The 16,823-nt window shown below is 47.7% G+C and overlaps 3 protein-coding genes across 7 annotated transcripts in view; 2 read left to right on the forward strand and 1 right to left on the reverse strand.

Moving 5' to 3' along the window:
* The window catches only part of LOC149365813 (flavin-containing monooxygenase 5-like), a 42,856-nt gene extending 36,643 nt beyond the window's left edge, over window positions 1–6,213 (forward strand). For 2 of the 3 annotated variants that reach the window (XM_089546395.1, XM_089546379.1), the window contains exons 2-3: window positions 2,011–2,629; window positions 5,084–6,213. In XM_089546395.1, coding sequence (XP_089402521.1) covers window positions 2,027–2,629; window positions 5,084–6,061 — 1,581 coding nt within the window. In that variant the 5' untranslated portion in view covers window positions 2,011–2,026 and the 3' untranslated portion in view covers window positions 6,062–6,213. The remainder of the gene's footprint in view (window positions 1–2,010; window positions 2,630–5,083) is intronic. The other variant, XM_089546389.1, reaches the window with a different exon arrangement.
* LOC149365811 (uncharacterized) overlaps window positions 1–16,823 on the reverse strand; it is a 90,120-nt gene that overhangs the window by 69,004 nt on the left and 4,293 nt on the right. The window lies entirely within an intron of this gene.
* The window catches only part of LOC149365812 (flavin-containing monooxygenase 5-like), an 86,469-nt gene that overhangs the window by 67,039 nt on the left and 2,607 nt on the right, over window positions 1–16,823 (forward strand). For all 3 annotated transcript variants that reach the window (XM_089546357.1, XM_089546360.1, XM_089546369.1), the window contains exon 2: window positions 10,354–11,013. In XM_089546357.1, the coding sequence (XP_089402483.1) occupies window positions 10,354–11,013 (660 nt within the window). The remainder of the gene's footprint in view (window positions 1–10,353; window positions 11,014–16,823) is intronic.

The following is a 16,823-nucleotide window of genomic DNA, read 5'->3' on the forward strand; positions in this document are numbered from 1 at the left end:
CTGTTGCATACATTCGAAACGCTCGTTTCTCGCTACCGCAGACCATATCGATAAAGAACGACCATTAATTATGTCTTGGAGCAGCTCATTTTCTATTTGCAATGACGTGTTTACTTCACGTACGAACTATATGAATGTTTGGTTGTTATTGTGTATGTTCTGCGCTTTCAACTTTTATTGTACCTCCCCCCTCTCTCATGTAATGTGCGCTAGGGTCTTTAGAGTATATGAATAAAATAAATAAACAAATAAAAGGAGGGGATTTAGGGGTAAGCGGGGTGAGGTATCGCACTGGTTCCGACAGGCTATTCGCCCTAAAAGCACGTGCTGTTGGTTGCCATCTTCGGTCAGCAGCTGTAACATTCTCAGGCGACACTCTCACTGCGAAACGCCATTTGACACCTGTGGCGCCTCAGGTCGCGGGATCCCACGGGGTCGCACGTGTCGCATTTGGGTGCAGACGGATTGCAAACAGCACACGTGCGCTGATATTTCTAAGCGAAATAAAGACACCGGTGGCGCCTCAGGTCGCGGGATCCCACGGGGTCGCACGTGTCGCATTTGGGTGCAGACGGATTGCAAACAGCACACGTGCGCTGATATTTCTAAGCGAAATAAAGAACTGTAACAGGTGGCTGAAATGAAACAGGACGTCCTGCATCGGAGTGCACTGCATCGTTCTTTGGAGAAGGGAAAAAAAAAATATATATATATATATATATATATATATATATATATATATATATATATATATAAACGTAATTCGGTTGACACACGGTAGAAAAACAACAACTTTATTCTAACGTTTCGACCAGGGTCTGGCCTTCGTCAGAGTGATGGGGTACAGGCAAAAGACACAGTTTATAAGGGAATGTACGCGGGGAGGGAACATTCTGATTGGCGCATCGCAGCGGCAAACACCTCAGTATGAATCGCCAGTGAATGATAAATGTAGTAAAGAAAGCACAGTCAAAAATTACTAAATCATCGTGGAGTATAACTGCAATCACATTGTGAAAAAAATGTAAATAATACAAAAATGTTTTGGTCGTAGCTGAAATGCACAAGAAAAGGCGAACAGCAACAACAACAAAATAATAAAAAATATAATAAAATCATCAGACACGAGGACACGGGTGAATACCACTTTTGATTAAACAACGCCTCTTGTGAAAGGGTATGGTACTATATATATATATATATATATATATATATATATATATATATATATATATATATATATATATATACTTATTTATTTGTTTATGCAATAAATCCCTAAAGGCCCTCAATCGAGGGTATTACATAGGGGGGAGCATTGACACACAAAACAAGAATGAGCAAGCGCCAAGGTGCAATACATAAATGCAGAAAGCACAAGTAGAAAACAAAACAAAAGAAACAAACAAAAGACCTGCAATATACATTGTAATTTACACGAAAAGAGAACAGATAGTGCTTTAGAGGCATAACATAACCGCAGGAACAAAACAAAATAACAAAACAGCTGAATGCAGCATGTGGTACAATCAATTAGTAAAGCTAAACAGACATTTGGGTTAGAAGGTCCTGAAACTTGTTAAAGAAGATACAGCTAGGGGCAATTTTGTTGTCGACCGCAGCTCTCGGCGTTTTCAGGAGGGCCCAGCCAAGGCCTGTTCTTCGTCTTTGAACGGGGTGCTCTGCTGCACCTCAACGTCTATTCTTCCCATTTCAGGAGCTGAGAAAGTACGAGGGAGTCGTCGAAATCTGCTCCCATATTGTCTCGAAAAAGTACTGTTACAATCACTCGCACCGGCAGGGTGACGGCGCGGTGTCTTAGAAGAAGGCATTCGCGTCAGCTACATGCTCCGATGAGTTGAGGGAAACGAACGTTGTGTGCGTTTCACCGCACATCATCATCTTTGTTCTGTGCGGCTCGCCTGCAGAAGCCGAGAGCAATTGCGAAACTTGCAGCGTCTTTTACGGCAGTGGAGAGCCCAATGTCTTTCAATGTCTTTTCACCCCAAGGCGCACTGCCCGAAAAATGAGGATCGCCGTGATCGGCGCCGGCTGTTGTGGCATAGTCGCGGTCAAGTCATGCCTCGAAGAAGGACTAGACGTGGTCTGCTTCGAGAAGGCCTCCGACTGCGGCGGGCTCTGGTGGTACCGAGACGACGCACCGGAGTCGGGGTCGGGCACCGTGATGCGTTTCACCGTGGCCAACACCAGCAAGGAAATGTCCAGTTTCAGCGACTTCCCGCCGGACAAGGACGCCCCCCTGTTCATGACCCATTGGCAGACCCTTCGTTACATTCGCAGCTACGCGGACCACTTCGGCGTCACTCCGAAGATCCGCTTCAACCACGAGGTCCTCAGGCTGAACCGGGATGGCACGGTCAGGGTCCGCGACTTGAAGACCGGCCGCGAGTGGGAAGAGACCTTCTACGGAGTGTTGGTGTGCTCCGGTCATCACGCCACTCCTCTGATGCCGGACGTTCCGGGTCGTGACTCTTTTCGAGGGCGTGTGATGCACTCGCGCGACTACAAGTACGCCGACGAGACGTTTAGGGACAAGAACGTGGTCGTCGTGGGTTGTGCCAACTCGGCTGTGGACGTGGCGGTCGACGTTGCCTCTGTTGCTCGGCAGGTAAGTGAGGTAGTCCATACGAAGGGCTCGCAGGACGTGAAGCACAACTTCGCTGACAATTAAACATTTAGGAGGGGAGAGAAGATTGATAGAGGGAAACGCATGAGAGGTTGACCCGAGGTAGACTAGTCCTTGTGACCTGCTTATTGCTTTTAGGCCATACCCAACAATTCTAGAGAAAAGCATTTTTGAACGAGAAAGAGTTTATGAGCGTATTTTTTTTTCATTTTTTAATACTGCACTATAACAATCAATATATCTGCTGATCTCCCTGACCCGGGCTACCATTTTTTGTATTAACGTTCTTGCTATCGTCAAAAACTTCCCCCATTGGTTTTCTATGGCAGGCTGAACTGCTCCGTACGAGTGATGGAAAAAGTTTAATAAAAGAAAGATTTTACTGCACATCCGAAGGGCCCTTTACCTTCAATATGTCTATAACAGTACGTTAGAATTCTCCGATATTCAAAATTTGTGTCCAAGAATATTGGACATGAGAGTAGAGGTGGCTCTGAGCCTGCATGACTAGTCAAGCCTCCAGCAGGCTCTTTTCCTGCACGCCTCAGCATTGCATTTGTATTTCGTAATGTTGGAGATAAGCATTTTGATTTCATTTCGTTTGATAAAGACTGACAGAATTGGTGTGGATATGTGCGCAGATTAACAACCTTATTGAAAGGGGTGAGACAGGCCCCTACTGAGGAAGAAGACAGTAAGAACCAGGTTACCCGCCAGTAGTATGGTCACGTGGACATCAGCATAACGCTGTCAAATACCGGTCGGTTCTCACGTAGATATAGCGGAAAGACATTTCTGGGAAGAAAGCAAACACTAAAGCAAAATTACGGTAAGGCTGGTGGCATGGTAGCATTGTGTCGGTTTTAACCTGAATCTAGGCAAGGCAAGTAACGTGGTAGAATGAGGAATGGAAGGGAGTGGGAATGGTGGGGGGAGGGGACTGCAACACAGACATAGCCCGAAAAAAACTCGGCCTTTTCGTTCTCTATCCTGTGAAGATATGACAGCGATAACTGGGTAACTGTACGTTTATCCACTTGCTCCTCACCCCCTGCAGACAGGACACAAATATTCCAGACGTGGTTCAAGTGATCATAAATGGAGCATCCTTGTTGGCCAGCATTCTTAACTGGGCAGGGGTGTAGTCATCCAGTTTTCATTTGAGACATGCTGTAAATTCCAGAGAATAAAGCTGGCACAGCTGTGGCTCTAAAAGAGAACGCTGAATTTAAGGGCGACATTTCAAAGCGTTTGGCTTAGGAAAGCGCAGATGCGCCATCGTCATGTGTTCCCTTACCTGCACTTGTGGGGCAGGCGCTTCAGAACCATATGTTCCCACGGCATGCGGTAATTCGCAACAAACGTCCCACAAGCCTATGCGACCATATGCCGCCGCCTCATTTCCCAGAAAACGCCGCTACTGAATGGCTGCTTTGTCGGTATCAACCCTTTAATGGCGCCAACGCTCGAGCTACAGTAAAGCACTTCTGTGCACCGCAGCGCTTGACTGAATTGTTTCGAAACCTTATTTGGAACTTTGAGTGGAAGCAACACTCGCGGTAGCATTGTGCGCAGGTGATGAAGATCAAATGAGTGAAAACCTGATATCTCCTGCGTCCTTTGGCCTCAGACGCCCTGGTGTCATGAGACCTCCTCAATCACAACCAACCCCGATAACAGTGACACTGATGGCGCGAAAAACACTTCACTGGATTTATCAGCACAGTGTACAAAAACGAAGCCTTTCACCCTGCTTTCTCGGCTTGAGAGGTCTGACACTTCAAGCACTGGATATAAGGTTTCTACAGTGGTCGAATATCGTGCTCAATATCTTCATATATCTTCGCTACAAAGCGTACAGGCCAACTTTCTTCAAAACTACCAACGTCAGAAGGATATGATACATTTAGGACAAAAAGAATTCACTTGACAGACCACAAAACAGCCTTAGTCAGTCAGAGGAATATTCCAGAAAAAATGCCTCAGGTGTGGAAAAATAGCTCGCATAAATAAAATTGATGGAGAGGATATATGGAGCATTTAATTAAAATGTATTCACTACTTCAATTGGCATAAAAATAGCTTCTTCATTCAGTCGCATAATTCACCTACAACAGTTGCGCTGCAATAACGCATCGTTACCGAGTATCGTAATCATTCCTTCAGTTATTTTTTTAAGTTACAAAGGATTCAAAAAGCTGTGTATATTTACTTGTGGCCGTCTGGCTACACGCGAATGGATGATTACGACCAACTGGTCTTTTTTTCTTTAATTGAAATCATTTCCGCCTTAATAAGTTCCCCTGAATACATTGGGCAAAACAGATTTTTGCACATAGACTGATTCCATTGTCCGAATTTTCTATTATGTTCATCAGTGTGTTCCTTTGGGTTCATGCGACGCCCCTTAAAAAACCTTCTTCAACCGCTGCGCAGGTCTTCCTCAGCACCAGGAGAGTCAACTGGATACTCCCCAATCACTACCGAGGAACGCCATTTGACGAATACGCCTTCAACCAGATCAGACTATGGCTTTACGGCTGGCTGCCCCGTTGGTGCTACTCCCGATTCCTCACCAGCATAGCCGACGAAGCGTGGGACCACGAAACCTTCGGCCTCAAACCAGACCACGACATCCTCAGCCAAGGCCTTGTCGTCAACAACTACATTCAGGGCAAGCTCCTGGACGGCACCGTCAAAGTCCGCGGCGCCCCCCAGCGGTTCACCAAGACCGGCGTGGTCATGGACGATATCGAGGAGGACGTCGACGTGGTAGTCTTTGCAACGGGCTACGAGGCAGGTCTCACATTCCCCTCGGACGCGCTGCCCCTAAACGGGGAAAGGTTTCTCCTGTACAAGATGATGGTCCCTCCTGACAACCCCAAAGTGGCCTTCCTGGGATTCATCGACGCCAGCTCCAACATGCTGCAGGCTTTCGAGATGCAGGCACGTTACATGGCTCTGGTGCTGTCCGGAAAGCTGCGTCTGCCGTCCAAGGAAGCGATGAAGGCGGACATACAAAACACGCAGAACAGGATTACAAGCACATTCATCCCCACAACCAGACACGCCCTCATGATAGACCGAGTGGGCTACGTAGACGACCTCGCTGGAATCATAGGCGTGAGGCCGAACTACTGGAAACTTTTCGTCACCGATCCGAAGTTGTACTGGACGCTGATGCTTTCCCCGCTGTTGAATTATCAGTACAGACTGGAAGGACCCCACGCTTGGAAGGGAGCTCGGGAGGCCATTTTTGGATACAGGGAGCGGAGACGAGCTCCGCTTACCCGCCCCGGTGCTACTGCTGGAAAGACGACGTCAAAGCCGCGGTTGCACCCACGCTCTGCTGTCGGGGTGGCCGCTCTGGCGGCGGCTGTTGCGTCATCGGTGTGGTTAACAGGAGATCCATGACTTTTTTTATTTTTTTGTGGAGCACACTACCGCCACTGCTGAGCCAGTTGCTAACTGCTTGCCGGCGCTCAAAAACAGAATACTCATCCAGAATACTCATGGACTTTTTGGCCCTTCGTGATCTCCACTTCATCTGGTTCCTTGCTATTCCCTCCCCCCCCCCCCCCCCTCAATAAATATATTTGGCACTCAGGTCTACAGAGTTCGTTTCTGGAGGGGGGGCGGGGGGGGGGGGCTTAATGAAAGGCCCCACTGCATAAAAACAGAAGGAAAAAAGTTGCAAGCACATGATGAGGTTGTGAATCTTTGACAATATAAATATACTTTGGTGGGGTGCAGTATTTCAGATGGTGTGTAAGGCGGGGCAGCAATCTCTGGATGTCCATATTTAAAGGAAACTTTTGGAAGGGGTCGTTGCGGGTGCGGTGTCAGGCTGCCTCAGTTGCAAGATGCAATCTTTTAACGTTCTTCATTCAATAAAATTACGCCATTGGGGTTTTCAAATCAAGAGAGAGAGAGGGAGAGAGAAAGTAATCTAATGAACGGAAAGGTGGAGAGGTCGGCCGGCGGTAAGGTAACCCTGACTTGCACTCCGCACAGGGATGGAGGAAAGAGAAAGTAAAAGGAGAGTGAGGGTGCTAAGTCGCCAAAGCAAACGTCAAAGACGGTAGGTATAAGTATGAGCACAGGACATGACTGAAGAGATGCCACCGTAAAGGCATGTTCGAAGCCACACGGAGGCATAGAGGCAGGCCCCTAGCTGAAGACAGGCTTTGAGGCAAGCTCCAAGCCAAACAGTGGCACGTCCTGGAGGTGTGGAGGTGCCTCGAGGTTTCGGAGAATCTCATCCGACAAGCACCATTCTTCGCAGCAGACCGCAGTTCAGGCGTTAGTGTGTGACCCGCGCGCCCGTTTTTGGCTTGTAAAGCCTGCGGCGTCCGCGAAGAAGGCGGAGCCAGTGACGTCTGGTCACGTGGTGCCGTCTCGGCGTCCGGGCGAAACTGATTTCGTCCGTCGTGTGAATGGGCCTTTAAGGACGACTCCGTGGACAAATAATCATCCCAACTCCTCCACTGCGGTGTGCCCTATATACGACGTGGGTGCTTTGGCACGTGAACTTTTATCAACTTGAACCGCGAAGCAGTGAATACAGTGGTCTTACTTATGGTGCGTTGTCCATACCGGGTTCCGAGCTGAAGGAGATGAAACTGCAGCAGAGGAGTTATGTCTCACATAACCTTTCCACTAGGCCTGAAAATATTCATGAGGATATCGCTGCCTGTGGCGTCATGATATTAGGGGAGAGGGGTTATACTTAGAAAAGTATAAGAAATTGCTTGACCACTGTAATAGGAACATGTAGATTTTTTTTTATTCAAGAAAATTCAGACAACACAGTGCCTTGGTGCAGAGGGCAAAAGGCGAAAATCAATCCGCCTGACTGGGCCCTAGGCACCACTCGAACACAACAGCAAGGGGCACATACATGCACATACATAAACAATATAATGGTCTCAGTGCAAATGTTTGTGCAACACAACTTCCTAATAGAAACGATGCGTCCGCCAAGTATGGTAACACCACTGGTTTGGTAACACCACTTCCGGAAGTCGCTTCCGGTTTGGTGACGTCACGTTATATGGCATGCTTGTCATCACCACGCATCACGTGACGTGTCATGCTTAATAATATACCTCATTGTATACACTGACCATATGTGATCACATGACTTGATACTTGGAATCGACCCAGGTTTGAACCGGACGCCTCCAAACGAGCCGAGGAGCTCTTTATGCTGTCGGGTAAAAGTTGCCATAATCTTTGCAGCTTATATTGGCGCATGAGTTTTCTTTGGAGCTGTTCACCTTTGTGCCTCCATTGCATAGAATCTCGATTGAACTCTAAATCGTGGCGCTGGACCAAAGTTTCATCACCCGTGAAATTTCGTCAATAAAAGCCTCCTGGATATTTTATAAGCATGGCTAACTTCTCTTGGTTGCATTGCTGACGATATGCTTTCTGCGCCGGCGTAAACACCTGTAGCTGCCGCCCGAAACTAACCTTTGACGTCATCAAAAGATCACGAATGACACTGGAAACCGTGTCTACTGAAATGCCCTTTCTTGAGCCATAACACCAAAAATATTCAAATATCATGGCCCCCACGTCATGGCGGTAATCTGCAAGTTATTTCTTACTGTGTTGAAACTGCTTGACCCACAGCTTTACATTATTGAAGCAAGGTGTGTCATGACCAAGTACAGAAATCATCCCTTCATGGATTTTTTTCTTTGCAAATACGTTAATTACGAAACGAAGTTTGAAATCTCCTTGCTTACTTTCTAGACCACGCTTCACCGCACTAACCATACCGTAACTATAGGTGCCTTAATCGGATGGATCTGCTCATATGTGTTCATGTCCGGACTTGTCTCAATCTGCACAGAAAAGCTTAGCTCCCCACCACAGGAAGAGAACATGTTGAACACTCCTCGTATACGTATCAAGCGACGCTCTGAAACTGTTTTGCCTTAAATATTTGCAAATTATTGTTGCAAAGTTTAGCCGTTTTGCAGTATCAGTGCGAACTATCTTTATTGCTTGCCTATGTGTTCTTGGTTGTCCCTACCCAGTCAGTGCACGTTAAAGAACCCCAGGTGGTCGAAATTTCCGGAGCCCTCCACTACGGCGTCTCTCATAGCCTTAGTCGCTTTGGGACGTTAAACCCCAATAAACCAAACCAAACTAAACCCTACCCATATAAGTTCACTTGTTTTCTGTGTGTTCGAGCGCGCCTTTCTCCACTCTACCTGTCGTTGGTCGATCCTGCGCAGTCCTTACACGCGTTTTCATATGCTCAATGTTTGCAGGAGTTGATTATTGGTTCGTTTGTAGTCATTACTAGAGGCACAAATTTAGTTCATCAGTATATTATCAAATAGTTCTTGGCTGGTTGCCATTGTGTCTCTTTAAAAATATTCCTACACATTGCGTTCAAAACTCTTTCACTTCTCAAACAATATTTGCAAATCTTGACTTTTTATTTACTCCCGTCTAATTCTCACACTGTTATTCGCGATAGTCATCTATGCCACAATATGCGGCGCGGATTTTACCTCTCCTTCACTACTCCTTTATTCACAAAGTCTTTGTTCACGTGATTAAGCTTTTTAATACAACTGATTAATTAAATTGTCTGCCGTAAAAGGTATACAGTGAGCTCCACACTCACTCGGAGCATGACGACAGAGCGGTGTACCGGAAGCGTCGAAGGAAGGTGCGCAGAAGGCAGAAGATGTGACGCGCTAGCCACCGCACCGGTTTCAGCTGACCCTAGCGACGCCACTGAATGAATTTACTTCCGTTAGTTGAAATGTACTAAAGTGCGCCCGATGACCAAGTGCCTACTGAAATGACTTTATGCTGAAGTGCATTGTTGCGTCACCTGTCGGCCCTGAATTGAACGATGAAGTCCGTTCAAGGCGCCTTCGTTTCATGCATGTAGCAGTGCTCGTTCAGAAGCTTGAGACCTGCTTTCCATGGGCTTTAGTCTAGAAGTCACACTCACGGCGAATCTAGGATCTTGCGTGCCTACCGCTCCCGGTGTGTGCCGCCATTGTGATAAAGCGTTGCCAGGATCTGAATCAGATAAGCAACCCTTCTTTCAATATTGCACTAGCAGTAGATCGCCGCGCCTCTACTCGTTTGAAACCCAAGACCACCAAACCGAGGACCACTAGGACGACCACCTCCACTACAAATGGGCACACAGCATAAATTGACGCTCAGTAACAGAGCTGGCCGCCGCTAGGTAGCGCAACGTTGCATTTCAGACTAGGGTGCCTCGATGCGCGCGGCCCGCGCATCGAGGCACCCTATTTCATACCAGTTTCGGCCGCCGTTAGCAGGTTCTGGCCACTGCTGTGCCCGACACTGACGCTGTCTTGGAGCGCTGCGCTCAAGTATAGCTACGTATACAACTTAAACAGTACGGTGTCTCTTATCACGAATGATATCCTCCGCAATCTGCCATTCAGTGGTGTTCTAGTGCTTAAGTGCCGAGCTGACGCTTCTTGTTTTACCACGTCGTTTATAGTCTTCAAATACTATCAAAAGAAAGCTTTCTGGCAGCTGGACTTTCCGGCTTCACTCGTAATCTCCTCCACGATGACGTCTCGGATGATAAACAATCAGGAACAAAACGACGCCGTCTTGCGGCGTGCACGTACGCTATCTAATCGGGCAAGTGTTCGGGTTATGACGTAACGGTACTCCTGTGTGTCCTCTTCTAGCGAGTCGTGCCACACTGCTTCTGGTCGTCGGGCCCGCAGCCGCTCAGCAGGGGAGAGATGAGGGTCGCCGTGATCGGCGCCGGCTGTTGCGGCATAACGGCCGTTAAGGCATGTCTCGAAGAAGGACTGGACGTGGTCTGCTTCGAGAAGGCATCCGACTGCGGCGGGCTATGGTGGTACCGAGACGAGACGCCGGAGTCGGGGGCCGGTACCGTGATGCGCTTCACGGTGGCCAACACCAGCAAGGAAATGTCCTGCTACAGCGACTTCCCGCCAGACAAGGACGCTCCCTTGTTCATGCCCCACTGGCAGTACCTCCGATACATTCGCAGCTACGCGGACCACTTCGGCGTCACTCCCAAGATCCGCTTCAACCACGAGGTCCTCAGGCTGGACCGGGACGGCACGATCAGGGTCCGCGACTTGAGGACCGGCCGAGATTGGGAGGACGTCTTCGACGGCGTCCTGGTCTGCACGGGACACCACGGGTCGCCCTCGGTGCCCGATATTCCCGGTCGTGAGCTCTTCCGCGGGCGGGTGATGCACTCGCGCGAATACAAGTATGCCGACGAAGCGTTCAAGGACAAGAACGTGGTCGTCGTGGGGTTTGCGAACTCGGCGCTGGACGTCGCCGTGAACCTGAGCACCGTCGCCCGTCAGGTAAGCATGCGAACTTTAATAACTACAGCTCTGCGCGATGCAGTCTGCGCAGATAGAGATGATCTTCTTAGTTCATTGGAATAGCAAGCCAACACAGTAAGAAAAACAATATACAGAAGAATGTTGTCAACAGATGAAAGCTGACTGATTGCAAGCGGCATACTTGAACCCATTAATGCAATTGAATGTATACAGGCAGCTCCAATATGAAGAGGAACGCAATATGGACTTTCAACCAACGACTAGTCAATAATTATGAGCGAAAAGCACTCTCCTTTCCTTTCTTTTCTTTTTATTAGGGACATTTCAAGAACAGATTGCCTCGCGAGGCATAACAAAAGGCCCGAAAAGAGCCTGACGTGGCTGTGCCACCCTGGCAGTATTCGCAGCAACGTAATCTGACATTATTTAACATCATTCAGACAGAATACAGTTTGTCATAACAAAAACAGTTGTGACAATCAACCGTTTATTTACAATGTCTAATTTTCAGGAAAGAAACAAACAAAACAAAGGTGAAACAACGGTGAAAGAAACCGCCGCGTTGCCTCAGTGGTGAGGGAGGTTGAATACTGAGCCTAAGGACCCGGGTTCAATCCTGGCCGCGGCGGCCGCGTTTAGATTAGGCGAAACGCAGAAAGCACCCGAGTGCTGCATGATGTCAGCGCATGTTAAAGAACCCCAGGTGAAGTAGAACGTTCTTGCGGGCTAGTTGGTTCATCGCAGAAAAGATTAGTACTGGGCGAACGCACAGGACTCCAGGCGTACTGGCGCACTGCTTGAAACGCAAGATAGTGCCGGCACAGGTACGAGTCTGCGCCTCTGTTGTCGTCTGTGTTCCTCGTCCTCCTGTCCTGTCCCATTCGCGCAGTACTAATCTCAACCCCAGGCGGTCTAAATTAATCCAGAGCCATCCACTACGGTTTTACTCACAGCCCTTGTGTCGATTCGGGGCGTTAAACCCGACAGTTTACAAGTAGTGGTCAATGGCTTGTGATCCATAACACAGATCAGCGCATCAGACAAATTTTTGGTTTAGCTTATAGGGGTTTAACTTCCCAAATCAACTCAGGCTATGAGGGACCACCTTCGACCACCTGGGGTTCTTTAACGTGCACTGACATCGCTCAGTACATGGGCATCTAGCATTTCACCTCCATCGAAATTCGACCGCCACGGCCGGGATCGAACCCGCGTCTTTTGGGTCTGCAGCCGAGCACCATAACCACTGAGCCATTGCGGCTGTAATATGTCTCCGGAAGAACGTAGAGCCCACCAGACAAAGGGTATACTGTGTATTTCTTCTCAATTACTCGTGTTTAGAGCACTTGTAAGTCACAGGCGGCAATCCCTGCAGCCGCCGGTGCACTTCAACCGCACCGGGATGCGTTGGGCAACAGGAGCATATCTGGGTCGTGCCAGGCGCGCGATAGTCGCGGGCCTGTTCGAGGATGCAACTCTGATACTGAAACCGCGCGCCAGATGCACGAATCTAGCAGAGGAGGCAGTTGTCGATCAACGCCGCGCATGCCTGCAAGTTCCGCCGACTTAAATGACTCCTTATGATGCGCACAAACATATTTCCTATACATTCTCCGCCGCCGCGGTGGCTCAGTGGTTATGATGCTCGGCTGCTGACCCGAAAGGCGCGGGTTCGATCCCGGCCGCGGCGGCTAGAGTTTCTTTGGAGGAGAAATTCTAGAGGCCCGTGTACTGTGCGATGTCAGTGCACGTTAAAGAACCCCAGGTGGTCGAAATTTCCGGAGCCCTCCACTACGGCGTCTCTCATAGCCTCAGTCGCTTTTGGATGTTAAACCCCATAAACCAAACTATACATTCTCCTTCTCACGGAACTAATTCGTAATTTTATTTGAGTCAAAACTGGCTCTGACTGCTCAGCTTATTGCTGCTCAGAGTAACGGACGCAACTAGTGCGACCTGAGCGTATTACTTCGAGACTTCGTTTTTATGGTTTGCTTCCTCAGTCCGTTTTATCCCTTTATCGCTCTGTGTGCGTGGTGCTGTCGTTTTCAGCTCGGTTGCACGGGGAGAAGTTATCTAATCTTGTGGACTCGCGACGGGACTACACTTTTCATGAGTGGATTGATAGCCACAATACACACAGTTGGCGTCACCTCCTGTGTAAAATGCTCCAGAAGTGCCCATCACGCTATAAAATATGAACTTGTACTGCGGCCCACGGTTTGAGGGTGAAATGCACGAGTCCACATTCCTTGTTGGTCTAAGCGGCTCAACTTTCGGCCAATCGTTGCTTCTATTGAACCCACAGTGGTTGGTTGGTTTATGGGGTTTAACGTCCCAAAGCGACTCAGGCTATGAGAGACGCCGTAGTGAAGGACTCCGGAAATTTCGACCATCTGGGGTTCTTTAACGTTCACTGACATCGCACAGTACACGGGCCTCTGTAATTTCGCCTCCAAAAAATTCGACCCTTTCTGCGTCCTTTGTGTAGTTTGCGCTGTTCTCGTGTGATGGAAAACCAACTAGCTTGTGATGTGTTCTTCAAGTTCTTTCCAGGGTAGAGCACCTCTCGAGCGCTACACACAAGTATGGCGGAGACTGCACTTTTACCGATGCGACAATCATGCTTGTTCCTTGGAAGGTTTCGTATTCTGTTGAACTGTGGAGCGCGCGACAGAGCTGCGGCCATTACGATTCCGACTACCTCCACGTGTGCGCGTTCCTATTAACGATGCCACATGGTTACTTCGTTTTCGTTGAGAACCGAGTTATCCCGAGTTAGGGCATACAGCGTAGTAAGCCTTCATCAAGATGATGTCCTCGCTGCCTTCACCGTCATGATCTGTCCCCTATCGCACACTCTTTGGTAAAAGAATGTGCACTAAGGACAGCTTACTCCCCTTTTAAGGAGGAAGCCTGTATTGGCTCATGACTCACCAGCGTGTCCCCCCGTCCGTGCGTCCGCGGCACCTGTCAGTCATCAGTATGATAGTAAGAATGGTTAATGGTTACTTGAAAAGTCAGTAATTATAGTTCATGGTGTAGTAGTTGATGTATGAACAGTAGTTCATACTCAATTGTAGGTAATGATTAGTCAATCAGTTAATGATGATTACTTAAATGGTCAATGATAATTCGTTAAAAGATTATTGATAATTAATTATTTAGTGAAATATAACCAGGTAACCGCTAATGATAATTAGTTAATTAGTTCGTGACGATTAATTAGTTAATGATACCCAGTAAATGCGCAAACCCACTCAACGCGCACACGGCGCATGCGCAGTGCCCCCATGCGCAATCCTCAGGTGCTTTAACAACGGTGCATGCGCAGTGCCCCCATGCGCAATCCTCAGGTGCTTTAACAACGGCGCATGCGCAGTGCCCCCATGCGCAATCCTCAGGTGCTTTAACAACGGCGCATGCGCAGTGCCCCCATGCGCAATCCTCAGGTGCTTTAACAACGGCGCATGCGCAGTGCCCCCATGCGCAATCCTCAGGTGCTTTAACAACGGCGCATGCGCAATGACGTCACAAGGTTGACCAATGGTCATACCACACAGAACTCTGCTCAGTTGCTCTCTGAACGCTGGGAGTCAGCAGCAAGAGTCGCGAAACGATCTTCAACAGTTGCCAAGCAGAGGGCAGCGACAGAGGCGGTTAAAGGCTTTCGCATCGGCGCACTTTATATCGTCAAAGTGCTCCCATGAATTGTTTACTCCTTTATGTTTAGGGTGGCAGCGGCCCTCCAGTAACACCGCTATCTAGAAAAACTTCAAACGCAAAAGCATTAAGGCAATTAAAATTACCACTGCTAACGGAGGATCATCGCATCAGATTGATCGTCGGAATATTTTGTTAAGCCTAAAAACACCCCGTTTAGAGCTAAAGTAACTTGTTCGTAAAGAAGCTGTAATCTGTTGATACAGGCCAATTTCAATTTTTCCTCTGTGTCGCTTTAAAACTGGGGCTAGCTTCAGTGGAACATTGGCCCCGAACGGACTTAGTCGCTAGCATGTACGCAAAGTTCATTACTATTTTTTCGTATATTACAATGATTATTTTTAACTATACGTGCGGAAGTCTACAATAAAGGCACAGCAATGCCTGACGGAGTTCAGTTCTTTGTGTTGTAGAATCGACAGCACTAACATCTAAATTGTAGTCAGAGCAACCAAAAGCACGAATATTTGTGAACGAACCAAGCACTCAAGACTACAAAGTTAGCTTACAGCTGTAGGCACACAGTTCATTGCCATCTTCGGAACCACAGAAATTTATATGGTCCAGGTACTTTGCATGTGTGAACTAATTCCACACTTATGTTAATATGAAGTTTCCTATGGATACCCATTAATACAACATATAAAAATGCACCTACTATGACTGAAGATAACAAATTAATTGAATTTGGTCTGCAATTGTATGAAGAAAACTGCGCCTAACTTATTGACCGCAGTGTACGTACTAAAGCTCAACATTTAAAACAATTATCGCCATTCGGCAACATGCGGCGACGCGAATTTTTCGTATGTACTAACATCCTTGCGAGTTTACACGTCAAACGTTCTTGAACAAAAATTTTGAATATTGGAAAGTTGTAAGGTACTTTTATAGAAATATTGAAGGTAATGATTCATTCTAACGATGTGTAGCAAAGGTTTGGTTTGGTTTATGGGGTTTAACGTCCCAAAGCGACTCAGGCTATGAGAGACGCCGTAGTGGAGGGCTCCGGAAATTTCGACCACCTGGGGTTCTTTAACGTGCACTGACATCGCACAGCACACGGGCCTCTACAATTTCTCCTCCAAAGAAATTCTAGCCGCCGCGGCCGGGATCGAACCAGCGTCTTTCGGGTCAGCAGCCGAGCACCATAACCACTGAGCCACCGCGGCGGCTATGTGTAGCAAAATCTTTCTTTTCAAGTTTTTCCGTCGTTCACATCGAGAAGTTAAGACTGCCATGCAAAACCAATTGGTGACGTTTTTGACGACGGCAAGAACGTTAACAGCAAAAAAATTTCAAGCCTGCCGACGGAAGATATATTGACTGTTGTAGTGAAATCTCGCAATATATAAAAAAATTGCATTCGTAAACCCTTTCCCGTTCAAAAAGGCTTTTGTACAGATTTCTTAGGTATGATCAAAAGCCGAGATCTCGCTTTCATCGCTCGGTCAGATTCTATGCAAAACAGACTCCTCTGTGACGCGGGCTGCGAACGTGCTCGAGCCATCCGGTCGTCGCAAAGCACGCGTACGGCCATGGGCATTTACAGGCACGCAAGATAACGCCGACGGCGACTGCTCTGATTACGAAGTCGCTTTGTATGCACTGAAGGCCACTTGCCCCTCTTTCATAACAGATCAAGGAGTCGTATTCAGTTTCTTCCGCGTTAGTCTCAGGGCGAAGACGTGCCGTCTTAGCACGATTGTTTGTTTGTTTGTTTTTTTGACAAATGCCTCGTCAAACACGTCGGACGTGCCGTCTTAGCCCCATTGTTTGTTTTTTTTTTTTTTGACAAATGCCTCGTCAAACACGTCCCCCCAGTACATCAAACGCCCACGATTCGATCAGAGGATAATATCATACTTGGCAAGAGCAGGATAACAGCATCATCATGTGTACAAAGTTATTCGAATGACAACAAGATCGAGATGAGATAGACAAGCTTACCCGTCTTTGCATTGGGAATTTAGTAGATTTAGACAAATACAGAAAATTGAGTGTTCGCGGCTCATAAGCCGAAGAAACGTTTTGATAAGGCATCCCAGGTGTTGGTCCGAAAGTAATTAGGCTTTTCTTTTTTATTACAACAGAGCTCGCGAACA

Source organism: Amblyomma mixtum, chromosome 1 (assembly GCF_055824585.1).
Source record: "Amblyomma mixtum isolate Tamu chromosome 1, ASM5582458v1, whole genome shotgun sequence".
Lineage (NCBI taxonomy): Eukaryota > Metazoa > Arthropoda > Arachnida > Ixodida > Ixodidae > Amblyomma > Amblyomma mixtum.